The 17,898-nt window shown below is 30.7% G+C and overlaps 2 protein-coding genes across 2 annotated transcripts; one reads left to right on the forward strand and one right to left on the reverse strand.

Moving 5' to 3' along the window:
- Positions 1–1,305: 1,305 nt before the first annotated feature.
- LOC123296851 (venom acid phosphatase Acph-1-like) lies at positions 1,306–13,803 on the reverse strand. The gene is made up of 7 exons (XM_044878531.1): positions 13,653–13,803; positions 7,965–8,069; positions 7,177–7,416; positions 5,817–6,005; positions 4,705–4,828; positions 2,015–2,217; positions 1,306–1,444 (listed from the first exon to the last, which is right to left on the reverse strand). Exons 1-7 carry the CDS (start codon positions 13,716–13,718, stop codon positions 1,331–1,333), a joined length of 1,041 nt encoding a protein of 346 aa, XP_044734466.1. The 5' UTR covers positions 13,719–13,803; the 3' UTR covers positions 1,306–1,330.
- Positions 13,804–14,027: 224 nt separating this feature from the next.
- LOC123296861 (dnaJ homolog subfamily C member 9) lies at positions 14,028–16,162 on the forward strand. Its single transcript, XM_044878542.1, has 3 exons — positions 14,028–14,185; positions 14,265–14,819; positions 15,824–16,162. Exons 1-3 carry the CDS (start codon positions 14,092–14,094, stop codon positions 16,033–16,035), a joined length of 861 nt encoding a protein of 286 aa, XP_044734477.1. The 5' UTR covers positions 14,028–14,091; the 3' UTR covers positions 16,036–16,162.
- The last annotated feature ends 1,736 nt before the right edge of the window (positions 16,163–17,898 follow it).

Consider the following 17,898-nt stretch of genomic DNA (forward strand, 5'->3'; position numbering starts at 1 on the left):
TTTAAATAAGTGAAATTTATTACTTTTCACACTAAAAAATACAGAGTACAGCAGATTTTCATGCAGAAAGAGCTCTATGTCTTAGTAAGAGCTCTATTGAGTCTCAAACTATTTAATAGAACGTGTATATATCTCATAATAGAGATAATATCCTATTTGATGTTACTACAGCTGAACGTAGGGACCGTTCGATTTAGTTTAAAACAGGTTTGAAATATTGCATACTTTATTGTGACTATCAGACACCATTTTGACTTCTCGTGTATGAAATGGCATCGTTGATACAGTATTACACAAAAATTATACTTCATTTCACTACAAGTTCATTGACTCTTAGTCTCTTACCGTGCATATAATACAAAACTTTTCTACAATACTATAGCAAGACAGCGTCCTTAAAACTCAAAAATAGACGATTTGAAAAAAATGCTACTATGAAAAAATGAGTTCATAGGTCTCTGCTTAATAATTGTCAAGATTTAGAAGAACGCGTTAAATTAAAAAGTGATTTCTTATTAGAAGATTCATTTTTTGCCTGGAACATTTTTTTTGGAAACCGAATTATTTAGACAGAATTGAATCTAGAAATCTATACTTTAATGTATTTTAACTTTTAAAAAAGGTAAGAGATAGAAAAACGTGTATATTTCTCAAAAAAAAATTAGATTCTGCAGAAGACATAGGAAAAATCAATTTATACAGAGTGCTCTGTTATTGACTGCAGAACGTTGGCCTGCATAATAAGCTCATAAAGACGTAGGGAAAACTTATTTACCAATTTTCGATCTGAGGCTTACTTTGAGAGATAATTAACCAAATACATTAATATAATATTAATACATTATTATGGAAATATACAAAATAATTAAATACGATAAAAAAAGTATTTAATTAAATAACTATTTTAATTAGTTATTTTATTACTTTTAGATTATTAAAAATTTGTATACAACGTGTTCTGTTATTGACTACAGAAACCTAGCTTCCGAAAATAAGCTCTTTAAGAGCAATAAAAAAATTATTTTTCAAATTTTAATCTGAGGCCTAATTTGGGAGATACGGGTATGGCAAAAATTGATACATTTGTTCATTCATTGACTATCATTCGATAGCCAGTAGCCAATGAAAATCAGATGATAAAATCTACAGTAACTAATGTTTCGAGGATTTGAAATCCCCCGATTCTTTCATCCATTTCTGTTGATTTGAAACTTGATTGGGCCACAATGTTAATAATCACTTTAATGATAAAAATCTGTTTATTATAAAAATTACTTAACATATATTATAATCTGACATTAACAAATTAATTTTCTACTAAATATAATTATTATATGATTATTTTCCAAGATGGGAAAAATGGATTCATTTTATTCATAAATTCTTCATACGGCATGGACAAGCATTCAACTGGTTCAGACTCATAAAAATTTTCATAAAAAATCTACAATTATAAAATTGAAAATAAAATTAGTAAACTTCCCGTTACTACCTTTATGAAACTGATATATGCTAGCGCGAATCTATAAAGACGAAAAAAGATACTCTGGAAACATAGTTGCCACGAACAAAATGCAGAAGTAAAGTTTTTCAATGATTTACAAAGAAATCGAAGTAATAGACTAAATAATGAACCCAGGACAAATGAGGCAAGGAATCAAAAAATTAATATATTATTTCCGTATTGGATTTTAACACTAAGATGTCAACGCCACGAGTAAAAAAAAAGTAAACCATTCTTGTTACAATCAGCTGATTATTTCATTGATTAAAGAGGCAGGGGATATCTACTTTATTATTCATTTTAATGTTTTGTGCTATATTTGCTACCCAAGTCTTTTATAATTACGATAGTTTTTCTATTTTTTAGATAACACCTTACATCCCCAAGAACTCGAAATGAATTAATCTATTGGTTATGATTGAAGCTTCGCTTCATAATAGAGTTTTAATTTCCTGGATCGCGCTTTATAAGCAGTTAATAAAATCTGGGTCGCTAGAATACAACACTTACCTTAACCAAATAGTTACTGTCTTTTTGATGCAATTCCCATATAAGTTGTGATCCAAATCTAGGTACCATACGATCATTAATATCTAGAAGTCTTAATTGATATCCGATTGTGCTTTCATGGCCAGAAATGATCAAACATTTTTGTTTTGTTTTATTACTAATTTTTGTTGTAAATAGATCTGTTATAACTTTTGCTAATCCACCTGCAAAAAGAATATTTAAATAATAAGCTTTCGATTACTAGAACTAAATAACACTTGTTGTGCAAAAGATACCGAAATCAAAGAAGTAAATTTTTGTTAAAAAGTATGAGATAATATCTTGATATAAGAAAATTATTCAAATTATTATTATTAGTTTATTATATTTTTATATTAGAAACAGAACCGATTTTAATGAAACTTTTTGTACCGTGTTTATAGGACCCCAAAGAACATTCTGCCAACTTAATGCTTTTAGAAATACTTATTTTGGCTTAAAATTATCATCTAGTATGTATTTTTGGCCGCTAAATACGAATCCGGTATTACACGGATTCTGACATATATTCCGAAAATCGTGCCTTTTTTTGCTAAAAATTTCACTTTTTTGGCACAAAAAACACACGCAATATTTTTTTGGCATAAAAATATATAAAAGTAGCTCGACCCGTATCGGAATTCCGCTCCCGTAGTTACCGTAACCCGTGGCTAAAAACAACAAACAACAAACAACAAATTTCGTAGAAAAGTGGTGAACAAAATTAAAAATTCTTAATAATACAGTAACCTTGGCGTTTGAAAGTAGACTTGTTCATGATGTTGGTCTAGTGAATAATCCAAGTTTGTGACCTCGAACGCTGAACACAACTTTGTCAAAATCGAAAAAAGAGACTAAATTTTCTACAATATGCGACTAGAATCATCTCTGTAGACCCAATAGTATCCGAGATAAATCCTTTCAAAGTTTATCATTTTTTCGAATTGCGAAATTTTTTGCAATATTATATCATTTTGAAATAATTTTGACCCAGAACAACACTAGCACACTCCGTCAGAGATAAATGGAACTACCTACAGCTAGAAAATGGTTCAAGTGATGTCTGAAATATTGCAAAAAATTGCGAAATTAAAATAACTGATGAAATTTGAATAGCTTTTTCTCGGAAACTATTGAGTCTACAGAGACGATTCTGGTTTCATATTGTACCAAATTAGGCTACTTTAAGAACATCTTAAAAAGTTACTTCAAAAACTACACCTTTATGGTTATAATCGAAAAAATCTGAAATTTATACGGGTTTTTCGATTTTTGACAAAGTTGTGTTCGTCGTTCGAAGTCACAAACTTAGATTATCCATTAGGACAACATCATAAACAAGTCTGCTAAAAATCAGAACTACCAGATTTGACGTTAGTTGTGACGTATAAAATTACGTCGATAAATTTTGAAAGGCTTCATCTCGGAAAGTATTGGGTCTACAGAGTCCATTCTCGTCTCATATTGTAGCAAATTTAGTCTACTTTAAAAACGTTCTGAAACACAAACTTGGATTATTCATTGGAATAACATCATAAACAAGGCTGGGAAAAATCAGAACTACCCGATTTGATGCAGACTGTAATGTATAATAATACAGTAATTACTGTAATAATATACATAAAATGAATATTAGGATAAGTATTAAAAATATAGTAATTATATGTCTAGAGTATTAGGAGAGCATCTGTAAAAACTAACATGTTTGCAAAATAAATTTATTTATTTATTATTTAAATTTATTTAAAATTATGATATTTTTTCGTTCAAATTATTTGTCTCGCGTGTTTTTTCCTAAGCAGCACATTTTAAAATCGTGCGTATATTTTTCGTCAAACCTAGACATAATAAGCTTGAAAATGAAGGGTGAATCATGGAATTTGATAAAGGAATAAGAAAGATAAGGGTAGGGCAGGAAAAAACCTGCTAGAGTAATAATAATATATAAGACATTGACGTTGAAAATACTTAATTTTATATTTACACAATTATACCAAGGTATTATTAGTTTCTAGAGAATATGTTCAGAAAAAAATATATAATTTTTAGTTACTGGCAAAAATGGCCCGATTTTTCGGAAGACGTGATCGAATCCGTGTAATCTGACATCGGATTAGTATTCAGCCACCAAAAGTACTTACTAGATTAATATTAAGCCAAAATAAGTATTTAAAAAAAAAATTGGACTACATATGCCGACTTTTTCAATGCATCCCGGCTTATTAACTGTACTTTTAGTGTTTCAGAATTTCGCGGGTCTATCTTTTAGGTGTGTGCCTATTAAATGGCCACCACGATCTCACCATATATCGCCGTTTCGAATATTTTGTGTGGGGCTGAATTCAATCATAAGGTTTTTTTTTATTTTTAAACTTCTGATTAATCATTCATAGAAGATATTTTAGTATAACTCTCTAGAGATTAGCATCCTGTGCATAGTGCATAGTGCATCCTGTTATTCAAATTGTGCAGTTTTTTTGTATTTAAAACTTTAAATATCTCGATCAATCCGGTATCCCAAGCTCATATAAAAAAATTTTCAGACAGAATTTCCTCAGGAATTCGGGAACAATAGTTTTTCTTCGATCAGACCTCAACTTGGTTTTTTTATTTAAAATTTATTTTCAAAAAATGAACATTTACCCTCCTAATACAGCTAGAACACACCTTACCTCCTGCATATTGCCTTAATGGAATTGTTAATGTTGACAAATCGTATTCGTACACTGCCATTTCTTCAAGTTTATCTGGAAAAATATCTTTTGCCCAATTCGGTAAGGATAAACCCATACTTTGCTGTAAAATGAATAACAAAATGTAAAACAAAGCCTCACTTTAATTTACACAGTAAATACTATCCTTATAAATTTATATGTATTCCTCACACTTGTTTTTAAGAATATATTATGATAGGAAATTTCTGGATAGACAACTTTCCTCTCTTTTAATTTTCGTGGTAAAAATTGCAAAAAAGAAAGAGTGAATTCTTAAAGGAAACTTACCGCTGAACAACTTTTCTCTTTTATAAATTTTCCTAAAAATTAATGATTTTTGAGAAATTCGGTGTTTTTATTGATCTTCAATTTAATTTCGCGTGTTAATCTACACATACGGAAATTATATTAATGTTTTATAATAAATCAAATAAAGTTCCAAAACTAAAACCCCGACTACTACGAAATCACTCTCTAAAAAGTAAATATTTTCACCTGAAAAGTATCGTCATTACCATCAGAGAAATTCCAAAATTAAAAAGTTTTCTACAGAATGGTCTTCCATCCATTATCGTAACAATTTCAGATGGTTATATCTTTTTGTTTCATACTTTTTAGAGCGTGATTTTGTAGTCGGGGTTTTAGCTTTTGAACTTTATTTTTATTTATTATTTTATTTAAATTATTTTGGAGTGTTTTCTACATGGTACTTTGATTTACATAGATTCTAACATTATGCTAATATTTACCACGTGGCTGAAAATAAGTGTTCATGGATTTTTTGACATGCCATATCTTAGAATATATTGATTTTTCGGAAAAATCAGAGGAGAGCTTAATTGTTCTGCGGAAAATTTCCTATCAGAATATAATTGAAATATTTTGGTCTTCTTAATTCTTTTCATTTTTAAATTTACATCCATTTTCCGAAAAAATTATTAAAAAATGTCTCGTACATGAAAGTGCAAAAATTAAGTTTTTTAAGGGTAGATTGAAGGTTAAATAACCATGTAACTGGAAATTCGTGTAAAAAACTGAAAGTAATATGTATAAAGTCTGAGAAAACAAACCTCGCCCATTAATGATTGATATAAATAATATGCGTCTCGAATACTTGGTTTCTGATATCCAGCATGTTTTCTAATAAAATCCAATTCTTGACTATAACGTTTTAATAAATTCATATTAAAATTTGATTTTAATTCTTTATTGTACAAATTTTTATATTCCGGATATATGTCTGACGGGCCTCGAATAATCTAATAACAAAAATAATAAAAAACTCTTTTTTTAACAAGCAGGAAAAACTTGGCTCTTAGCATTTTTTTCAAAACCTAATTCGAAAACCAATAGAAATAAGCAAAAAAAATTTGAAATGCTTTATAAAATAAAACAGGTCTTCGTAAAAAAAAATAACAAAAAGACGGAAAAAGCATTTTAATAAAAAAAACAAGTGAAAACAAACAATTGACTGAGTTAATTGTTGAAATACCATGTATAGGCAGTGTTGATAACTCTGTCACATTTCACATACATACATATCTGACATATTTAACTGATATTCTCATATAATGCGCAAGTGTTGATGCGCAGTCGTTTGTTTTTTTGACGTCACGTAAATAACAAAAGATATTCACTTTGATATTCCTATATTCATACATACTATAAAATTTGCACCTAATTAACGCCCTCGTGGGTAAACAGTGATGTTTACAAAAAAATGTTTCAAACAAAAGTTTTTTATTTTTTTATAAGCAACATTTTTTACATTTAAACTTTTGTTCTATCTCTAACGGTTTACAAGATGGGTCCTACGGACCCAAGACCCAATTGACCTATGATGCTCATTTACGAACTTGACCTGTTTTACGTCCTGAGTACGCTGTAAAAATTTCAGATCGATATCTTTTTTCGTTTTTGAGTTATCGTGTCCACAGACGGACGGACGGACGGACGGACGGACGGACGGACGGACGGACAAGCGGAAATGGATTAATTAGGTGATTCTATGAACACCTATACCAAAATTTTGTTCGTAGCATCAATATTTTTAAGCGTTACAAACTTGGGACGAAACTTAATATACTATGTATATTTCATATATACATGGTATAACAACAAAAATTAGGGGGTTTTAGCGTCAAAAAAACGAAATAAATGGTACTAGCTGCGAAAACTTTATTTGAAAACACAGTTTTATCGCGTTTTTCGCTATTTATTTTTTCGGCTAATATGAATTGGAGGAAATTCTTTCGAAGCTCAAATTTCAGTTTTTAAAAGTATCTATTTGTAAAAAAAAATGTATCTATTTGCAAAATAACATGTATACATTATTATGCTATTAATAGAGTTATTTGATGTATCAAGATAAAAAAAAAGAAACAAACATCCTATGCGCACGAATATATAATTTTGATTTCAAAAACTTACACAATCATTTTCTTTTTTTACTTCTGTATACACAACTGGCTGCCACATTAAATCCTTATTCCAAACTTGTTGGTCGCGCGGTGGAAACAAACCTGCACATAATGCCAACACACTCATTTGTGTTCTTTCTAACGTACTTGTAATAATTTTAACTTCGTTTCCAATAAAATACGGGCCCAAAAATGAATCATATCGCTTACGTAACTTTTTACCAACTTCATAAAGTTGACTTTTTCCAACCTAAAGTAAATAGCAAAAACTGTTAGCCTGGTAGGTAGGTACAGGATTAGGTTTGGTTGCTAAAGTTGTAATTTAAAATTGATAATTAAAATTTCCTATTTGGTTGATAAAAATTGGTTATATGTTAAGGACACCATTTTCCCGTTTTATACACAATAAAATTTCGGAAAAAATTGTTCCATCAAATTTCAATTATCGACCTAGATTTGTATGTAAGAGAATCTCTCCACTTCCATTGAGAATCTCTCCACATAAATTTGAACTAACAATGTAGTCCTGTAAATGCTGACAATTTTTTTTTACAAACTTTAAAATACAAAATTTTATTAAAAAATCCCGGAAAGCCCGACTGCGTTAAATAAAAACTGAAAAAAAACAAGCCTGGCAGTTTCAATACCGACTTTAACTATCTGGGCCTAGCGACATTACGCTGTCTCACAACTGTACTTTGACTTGTGATTTGCAACCTCTTAAATAATACCACATAGCAAAAGAAAAATACTAATAACAAGTACTCTGACTATTATTTTCAACAACATACTACTTACATTAGTTAAATTACTTTCTCCAACGGGATAGAAATCGTTGCTCTTATTTACACTACCAGGATATAAATGTTCTAGAATAGGTGCTCTGTCTCCATGTCTATGAAGCTGTAAACAAAAAAAATTAGTTCGCCGTCTAGAAATAATATTTTAATAAAGTGGAGAGTGCCACTAAATGTTCCCATTGCGACTATTGATCCATCCCAATAACTATTCAGCATTGAATTTTTTGAAAAATGTAACAAATGTAAAGCGATTCTAAAAATTTACGTGTGAATTTAAAATTAGATTGAAACACCCTGTGAAAGTAACTCAAAATTTCAAAAAGTAGAGTTAAAGTTAGTAATTACATTATCTATCTACATTCCAAATTACAATAACTTAGCTTAATTTAGAGCTGAGTAAAAAAACTGGAAAAAGTGAGCCATTGTTGACCACTTGACCTTAAAGTTTGTTTCACAGAATTTTTATTTACCGGAATCTCCACGGAAAGGATTTTCTTACCTATTCGACAATCCTGCTAAGGAAGACTCTATCTATTGTTTTTAATTGGAACCTTTTGACAGGTCACTTTATAGACAAGGAATGTTATACAGATGTAAATTGTTTCGCCATAACTAAACAATCAGTTGATTAAAGAGGCAGGAGATATGCCTTATTATACATTTTAATGTACTGTGCTATATTTGCTCCCCGAGTGTTTTATACGATATTTTTTTACGATAATTTTCCTACTTTTTTATATAAACTTTGTAGTTTGTGTTGTTATATAAATTTTTTAATGCAAATTTTGGATTTAATTCCAGGATCCCAACCGAAGCTAATCCAAGTGAGCAACCCAACTTTACTCACGGAAGACTAGAGGGTGGCTAAGATTGGGGAGGCTGTTGGAGGCTCAAGTACTGATTATCCTTAATCAGAACTCTGTGGCTCCCCTTAAAACGAGGGAAGATCTATTATGGCTTCGGCCAAACTATCTTTAGCATCTACGACAAGGATGCTAAGGAAGCTGAAAAGAATCCCCTAAAGAAGAGAGTTCCACTCAAAAAGCGTTGGAGATTTTTTCATTTACATATAAGAGTGGGAAGTGAAGATGAATCCCTCTCATCTGGGGACGAAAACCTCGATTCAACAGTAATCGAGGTACTTGAGCAAAAAACAGATGAGAGTAGTTCAAATTAACCTCCATCACTAGAAAACAGCCTCGGCTGCACTCCTCCTCCGACTCCATCAAAAGGGGAGGACCTAATTCTAGTCCAGGAACCATGAGTTGTTGGAAACAGGGTTTGTGGACTTACCATCAAAGGTTACAATACCATCTACATTCAAGGTAAAGGTAAGCCCCAGGCATGTATTGCGGTGTAGCGTAATATTGCTGTGTAATTCAGCGAATGTTATTTTACATAAAAGGCAAAACAAAAATTAAAAAGGAATGGGAAATTAATAAACCGAAGGAAATTTGGATGGCTAAATTGGGAATTTGAGCATCAATGCTCTCACCAAGAATGAGAGCCTGTTCGATCCATTTTACAAGAAAAAGGTTACACGATAAAGTACAAAATTTACAAGAAAAACACTTATAAAAAAATTACAAATATCAGGAACACAGGAGAACAATCTTTTTAAAGAAAGGAATTAGCTGTCAAAAGCGCGCTTTAAACACAATAATACAAAATTTTTACAATATGAATAAATATATCAACGCATTTTACAATCTTTTTCAGGGCTTAATTTAGGGCGGGGCCATGACCCCAGGACCCTCGCCAATTGAGGGCCCCCACTAATTCGGATAAAATAGAAAAATTATTGATACATTTTATCCTAAATTCGATGGAAACCAAGAAAGTTTTTCTATAGTAGGAGTTAGTAAAGGTTGTTTAGTGTAGTTGTACTTGTCGAATAACGACAGTTGATCGTTAGAACTACAACTGAATGTTACTGACTAACTTAACTTAAGTGTGTTCAACACAAATTTGAGCATGTCCTCGCTAAAACTCTGAAATTGACCAATTTTTTCCTTGTTCGCGGGCCACCGAAATCTGACAACGAGCAGCCTTCCATTTCTTCAATATAATACAATAATAAACGTTTTCATATGCTGTACGTAATCATTAGTTTCCGACCGAAACTGGAATTTCTACCGAAACCAAAACCGAATCATCGGCGTCTGTCTCAGTTTCGGCCGAAACCGAAACCAAAATTAAAACTTGTTTAGACATGTTAAAAATTGATTTTTTTACTGAAATTTGGCTTATTTTTTACACTTATACAAACAGTTAACACAGTTTTCAAAATAAAATCCACACCACTAGTGATTAAATTAAAATGCAGTTTGAATTTAATGAATATTGTGTACATACTGTCATTTCTCACAGTTAAAATCAACAAACAAGTATCTGAAGATCAGACACAATTAAATCATAGCGATAGCAGGCAGTTGTTTCAATGTTTGGGTGGTTAAATTAATAAAACCAAATCCAAGAACGCATACACAACACAACACATAAAGTCACAACAAAAATACACCGGACAGGCTGGCAAACTCAGCAGACACGAACTCACTCAAAGTCAGCCGAACGACGCGTGATAATTCACGAACGCACAGTTTCGGTGTGGCCGAAAGAACGGCAGTTTTTTTGCCTAAACCGAAACTGATGCCGAAACTGGCCAAAACCGAAACCGAACCTTCGGTCGGACACTAGTAATCATATTATTTTACTTGAGTATACTCCACTATATATGAAAAAACTTTAGGAGCCTTAAAATGAGCGATCGAAACTTGCAAACTTGTTGCTATTTAGGGATGTAATACTTTCCGATCGAAGTATTTTACGACTTATAATACAGCAAAGGTAAATATGCGTCCATTTCTGAATAGGAGAGGTCGTTTAACTGCAGAAGAAGAGATCTTGACAAAGAAAATTGTCAAGCAACAAATATGTTTAAACGTGTAACATGATGTCACAAATAATAGCCATTTGAACAAAGAAAGAAACGAAAAAATTACACAGAAAGTCGGGAGTCAAGCCCAGGTTCTCTAGATATGCGGTCTAAGACCTAACCAACTCTGCAATTTGCTCTAGGTGAGTGACGCAAATTATATGTAACCTCTTCGTGTCTTTATTCTATTTTTATGTTTGTGTATATAAACGTTTCGCGCTAATATACAAGTCAAGCAAATTACATATTTGTATACCATGTATATATGAAATATACATGGTATATTAAGTTTAGTCCCTAGTTTGTAACGTTTAAAAATATTGATGCTACGAAAAAAATTTTGGTATAGGTGTTCATAGAATCACCTAACTAGTCCATTTCCAGTTGTCTGAGACTTTGACTTTACACAAAAATACATAAATGTAAAAATTTAGTGTCATAATAAAAATTTAGTTTCATAAATACAAATAATATTGGTTTGCACATGTCAGTTCACTTTCAAGCCCCTGTAGCCTTTGACTCATAAATTTAATACCGTTATTGTTATATTTGTGTAAATTATGGAATAAAACAGTTTGTAAAAATATAACTGGAAATAATTAAACATGAATTGTATTGATATATTTAGGTTTTCAAGGAACTTATAATCATAATAATACGAATAATAATAATCTTTATTCAAACAAAACAATTTTACATCGTATTGAATACGTCACAAAAATCATATGTCACATAAAATATTTGTATATATTTAATTAGATAACAAAAAAAATATTCATCTACATTAATAAATCTGTTTGTAATTATATCCCTATACATATATTATAAATGTGAAAGTAAGCATGTTTGTTTGTTTGTTCTAGCGAAAGGTTTTTAATGAAACAGTACAGCAATATAACGAATAAATCAGGATAACAAATGAACTATAATTTATAAAGATAAATTTTTAAAAAATAAAAAAATTTAATTTAATTTCACATTTACCATTTTTTAAATTTTTACAGAAATCTGCTCCATCTATCCATAGATCTGCTTCATCTATAATCATCATTTTGAACCATATATTAAAGAATTCTGTATTATAGCTCATTAGTTTTTGCTTGTAAGCGTAACAAACAAACAAACATTATTACTTTTCAAATTCATAATATATAGAGTATAATTTTTCTATACAATTCAGTAATCCAATAATCCGGCGCCCTCTGATTTTTAATAGTGCCGAATTAGTAAGAATCTTCTGTACTATAATAGTTTATTAATGTTGTTTAGCATACTTCACTCTATCTTGTACAATTAATTTCAGATCAGACTTTTTTGCTACGTTAGTGCCATTACTGTTGGTTTAGAAACCCTTATTTTCTGCATTTTGTCGGACACTTCCGACTTTTTGTCGAAAACACATATGAGTCGGTCCTCTTTACCTCTACCCTCCATAGATATTATTTAATATTTCGTTCTGAGACTCATATAATTGTACGTTGTATTTAAATTAGTTACTTTATTCTACCAAGCAAAAAAACCGTATTTCATAGATATTTACCACCACAATCTTACAGCACAGATATATCAAAGAATCCTATGTATTGGCAGCATCACATGCAACTTTACTATAGTTCGAATTTCAAACACCAGGCGTCATGACTAAAATGGTCATTTATCAATAGAAGTTTATGCGCGCAAGAATAAATATTTGCGTATTATGCGCGCAACGAATTTATAAGCCTTAAAAATGGAAATTTTATATTCTTTAATTTTTATTTAATAGGTTTTAAAACCTTCTTTTTCTTTTATGATTCCCAAACCAAGAAAGGCTATGTTATGTATTTTATAATTATAAAGCAGTGATCCAGTATGAAAGCATGAATTTCTGTGATTGATTTGAATGTGGTTATGAATGATTATTTTGTATGTATAATAATTTCATGTCAATATAATGATATAAATAATTTTGGTTCAGATTGTATACACAATAACATTGCCATTTTCATAATAATTATTAAAATTGCAAAAATTATATAACAAATTTTTAAAAAGATTAAAATTTGTTTAGTTTATATATGACAAAAATATGTTAATAATACCAATCGATCCACTTACCGACTTTCACTTATTAAATGGTTTATAAAATACAGGGTGTACTCTCATCGTATAAACAAATATACTCAACAATCAAAAAATACACACCAATATTTATCTTATTTTCTTGTACTGTTTTTACATTAATAATTAAATTAATGGATTACATGGTGAAAACAAGTGCCAACAAACCCGCAGTTCCGTGCTAGCTCGACCCCATTAGAGGTATGGCAAACCCATGGATCACAAGATGAACGCAAGGGCCAAAAAAAACCGCAGATGCGTGTTAATTCGATTTAATCATTTCTAGACACGAAAAATAGTTTGATAAATGAATGAAACTGACATTGAGATTTTTTATTAATTTCGTTAATTAAAGAAAAACTATTAATTTCTCACCATCTCCGCACTAATAATCTACGCAAAAAATAAATACTTTAATTTAGGTTTTTACCTGGCGTTCTAGGAGCATTTTTTTAAAAAGTCGCCAAACTTTTTTTCTACAAAGTTTACCTTATTTACATTGTTTCGGAGGTGAATCCCAAAGATGATATAAAGCTCTATAATATTATATTAGAAATAATAACGAATAGAGAAAAAAAGGAAATTTTATAGCCTTTCCACATCTAATAAAATATAAAAAAAAGAAGATATACATTTCATTAATGTACTTACAATAGCAACCATTACCAACTTATAATCGTTAGTCATTTGTGTTCTTAAAAATCTTGAAATTTGCATTTTCAAAATCTGTATCACGTTCTACTGTAGTCTAATTGAACGATTTAAATTTGTTTCACTGTAATTATTAAATGTTATTCAATTGAAAATTAAAACTTTATTTTTACCCTTAATAAAACTTTCAAAAATTAATAAAATTGATAATAAATTTTTGAATGATATTTATAAATATAAATATTGTTTGGTAATCTTTAAATATATTTTTTGTAATTCTAGTTAAAGAAGAATTAGATTGGATACGATATAAAAATACTAGTTTTAAATTGAATAGTTTTTATTCATTCAAAACTTTTTGACATAACGATTGGCGCGGAGTTCTTTTATTGAATTGCCATTTATATTCTACAGACATTACATTTATTTTACAAACAAAATGTCTAGTTTCTTGGATTTGTGCGAAAAGTTCTTTGAATCGCGTGATTTCTATGAAATTTTAAAAATTGATAAAAATGCGTCCGAAAAAGAAGGTAAATTTTCATTTATATTTATTGAAGCAACAGCCTGTTTAAAAACCATTTTACAAAAGTCCATTTTTTTCTTTTTCAGTAAAAAAAGCATACCATAAATTATCGTTATTAGTTCATCCAGACCGTGTTGAAGAATCTAATAAAGCAGAAGCTACTGAAAAATTCAAAGTACTAGGTCGTATTCATTCTGTTCTGGGCGATAAAGAGAAACGTAAAATTTACGATGAAAGTGGTCAATTCGATGATGATGCTGATGAAACGGCAATGCGCGATTGGACCGCATACTGGCGAATGTTGTTTAAAGAAATTACAATTGAAGATATTAATAATTACGAAAAAACTTATAAAGGATCTGAAATAGAGTTAAAAGATTTAAAGCGTGCATATGTTGATAGTAAAGGGAATATGGACTATATACTAGAAACAGTTCCTTTTACGAATTGTGATGATGAACCCCGTTTACACGAATTAGTACGGAAAATGATTGACGATGGTGAAGTACAAGAATATAAAAGTTTTACTCAAGAACCAGAAGCTAAAAAATTGAAAAGACGTCGCAAATGGGAGAAGGAAGCTGAGGAAGCTCGCCGAATTGAAGAAGCTGCTAAATTAGAAAAAGAAGATGGATTTACAGGTAATATATGATATGTTTGAATGGATGGACGGATGTTTGTTACTCTTTCACGCCAAAATTACCGAACGGATTTGGATGCAATTTGGCACAGAGATAGATTATAGTCTGGAATAGCACATAGGCTACTTTTTATCTCGGTAAAATGTATGGTTCCCGTGGGATAGATTTATTTTAATTTTTCATAGAGCAAAGTAGTGGTAGTTTAAAGTCAGAAAATATTCGAGAAATTTTATATAAAACTTTTTGTAGCAACTCAAATTTTCCATCAAATTAGCATTTTTTTTTTAAATATAAATAAATTTTGCATGCCAAAACAGGTAAAACAAAGAGGAAAAAACGTTTTCGTCATATATTCCTAAATAGTAAACAAAAAATACTTTTTTTCGTTGAGTAAAACTATAATTTTTACAATAAAATGCGAACGAGAGATGAAACCACGTTGAAGTAGCTATATCTCGGTCAAATTTTTCCCTATCATTTCAAAGGTTTAATCTACTTTCTTTTGACTGAAGCAATACCAGATTCAATGGAAAATTTGATTCTCTACAAAAAGTTTCATATAAAATTTCTCAAATTTCTGAAATTTTGCTTAGTGTACGAGGTATTTGGAAAAAACCAAAAGGGGTGCTTTTTCATTCCTATCTTCAATTTTCACCTTCTTATTTAATATCACTGCGCGGTTTTTTGTTCTTTAATAACCCATTGAAAGATTACTGCAATAAACACCCGTGAACGACTTAGTTCCTTATTGCCCTGTTTTTTAAGACATAATCAATAATAAACTTCAGTGATAAAGCTCTATATATTAAATGTGTTTTTTTTTTTGCAAAACAAACGTGTTTTTTCCGAGTTTTTTTACCGTTACTATACTTTATGTACAACTTATTTGTATATACTCTGATTATACCAAAAAAAAATTTTTTTTCATAGTACCAATAGATTTCAATATATACATGGTGTTTAAACAATTAGTTATGCAATTATATCTCTTTTTAATTTAATAGGTGATGATGAAAAAGATTTGGCTATAATAATAAGACAAAATCAACAACAGCGTGCAAAGAAAATGCACAATTTTTTTGATATGTTAACTGAAAAATACGCAAAACCAAAGGCACGAAAATCAACTCCATTAAAAAACAAACGCAAACGTACAGCATCTCCAACAAAGGATAGTAAATCACCACCGCCAAGAAGGTTACGCACACGGAAGTAATTTGTGATATAAATTTTAGACATAAATTTCCCTATCCTATTATTTTAACTATAATTAAATTCAAGTTTAATGAAATACCTAGTTTAAAACTATCTTAAGCCTTTTTCCTGTATTTGTAATTTTCTAGAATGTGTAATTTTATATTTTAAACAATTGTTTAATAAATAACTTCAAAGTTCGAATAAATAATTTTTTTGTTTTTCTAAGATGATCAAAAAAAATTTTTGGACTACTTTCATTTTTTTTCTTATATTTCGTTACTTAACCCATTTTGTTATCTATAGTTGTAGAATATTAAATTTGCTAAAATTTCGTAGGTGAAAGTTTCTTGAAATGTAAAAAAATAGGCGAAAAATAAAGGTTTTGGCCCTATAACTATTTTTTACCATCATTTCCATGTTAATTAGGTTGATCGCACATCAATATCAACAGTTTAGGGCCCCCGCAGACTGCAGACTTTTTATCGGCCGATAGTTTGGTCGGCTTCTTAATCAGTATGGAGAGGAATGCATATGCGCACACTACAGCGATTTTTATCGGCCGATAAAAAAGTTTGATGTGGTACCCAATTACATTCAAACTTATGTGTCGGCCAACTATCGGCCGACTGTTTAATCAGTATTGGGGCATACACGATCGCGCATACATGACGATTGTTTAGTCGGCCGATAGCTCAGTTCGCTCTGTGATTTGGCTCTTCCACAGGTATAGAAAGTCTTAATATGTATCCTCCTTCGCTATTGCTGGTGCAATTAGCTTGAAAGGTTCATTGAAGCTGGTAATGCTCATTCAATAATAGGCGGAAATTTTTTTCGGGTAATCAAGTAATTTGGAATGCATAGTTTAAAATTTTCCACTAACTAATCTATCACTGAGAATGGGATGCACCCAATATTCTCGGAATCTCTTCTTGATTTTCCTCCTCCGGAGTATGACGAGAGCAATAATTTTTCTGGACAATATTTTCATTGTGCGACCGCTTCAACACTCAGTTACAAACTAGTTCGAGAATAGTCGGCCGGCTGTTGGACTAGTGTGCGCCCTGTTCACCAACCAAACTGTTTAGTTGGCTCGGTGTGCGCACTTTCAGCCCAACCCGACTAAACTATCGTCCGATAAAAAGTCTGCAGTCTGCGGGGACCCTTAGTGCAACTATGACCTCGGCCCTACCCCTCCGCAAACTTTCCCCCGCTCCCAAACGTGATGGCGTCTCATTTTAATGCAAGAAATGCATTTTTAAAAACCTTCTCTCACACTAAATACTTTTACGTTGTACACACAATTTGATGTCACGGATTGCTGAAAGGTCCATTATATATCAAGACATACTAAGTTTAGTCCCAAGTTTGTAACACTTAAAAATATTGAGGCTATCAAAAAATTTTAGTATAGGTGTTCATAAAATCACCTAATTAAGTTCATTTCCGACATATCAAACTGAAATTTTTGTAACGTGCTCAGGACGTAAAAAGTGAGGCTAAGATCTTAAATGAGCAACATAGTTTAATTGGGTCTTGGGTCCGTAGGTCTCATCTTTAAACCGTTAGAGATTCAAACAGCTGACAGAGAAAACACCATTTTGGAGGCCATTTTGTATTCAATGCGCATGATCGTATGACCGGAATCAGCTGCTTCAATGATGTGTTTATATTTCACATTCACATGTGCTTAAAATAAATAAATAAAATTTTATTTTGTTTTAACGTTCAAACGAGTAATATTGTTAGATAATTTTGCGTTCATTCTATGATAAAAAATTTTTTAAATGGTAAAATGGTAATTTGTACTAAATATACTGTTTTAACTTTATTTAAAAGTGGTATAATCTTTTTTTAAATACGCGCCAGGATATTATGTTGTATA

This window comes from Chrysoperla carnea, chromosome 1, assembly GCF_905475395.1.
Source record: "Chrysoperla carnea chromosome 1, inChrCarn1.1, whole genome shotgun sequence".
Classification (NCBI taxonomy): domain Eukaryota; kingdom Metazoa; phylum Arthropoda; class Insecta; order Neuroptera; family Chrysopidae; genus Chrysoperla; species Chrysoperla carnea.

Excerpts from the sequence above, each read along its gene's own strand:
- LOC123296861 (XM_044878542.1), top strand. The coding sequence starts at position 14,092 with ATGTCTAGTTTCTTGGATTTGTGCGAAAAGTTCTTTGAATCGCGTGAT. Across the intron at positions 14,186-14,264 it reads AAATGCGTCCGAAAAAGAAG|TAAAAAAAGCATACCATAAA; the intron begins GTAAATTTTCAT and ends TTTCTTTTTCAG. Across the intron at positions 14,820-15,823 it reads AAAAGAAGATGGATTTACAG|GTGATGATGAAAAAGATTTG; the intron begins GTAATATATGAT and ends TTAATTTAATAG.
- LOC123296851 (XM_044878531.1), bottom strand. The coding sequence starts at position 13,718 with ATGCAAATTTCAAGATTTTTAAGAACACAAATGACTAACGATTATAAG. Across the intron at positions 6,006-7,176 it reads TAAAAAAAGAAAATGATTGT|ATTATTCGAGGCCCGTCAGA; the intron begins GTAAGTTTTTGA and ends TTTTGTTATTAG. Across the intron at positions 1,445-2,014 it reads ACAGTAACTATTTGGTTAAG|ATTTTTTATGAAAATTTTTA; the intron begins GTAAGTGTTGTA and ends TTATAATTGTAG.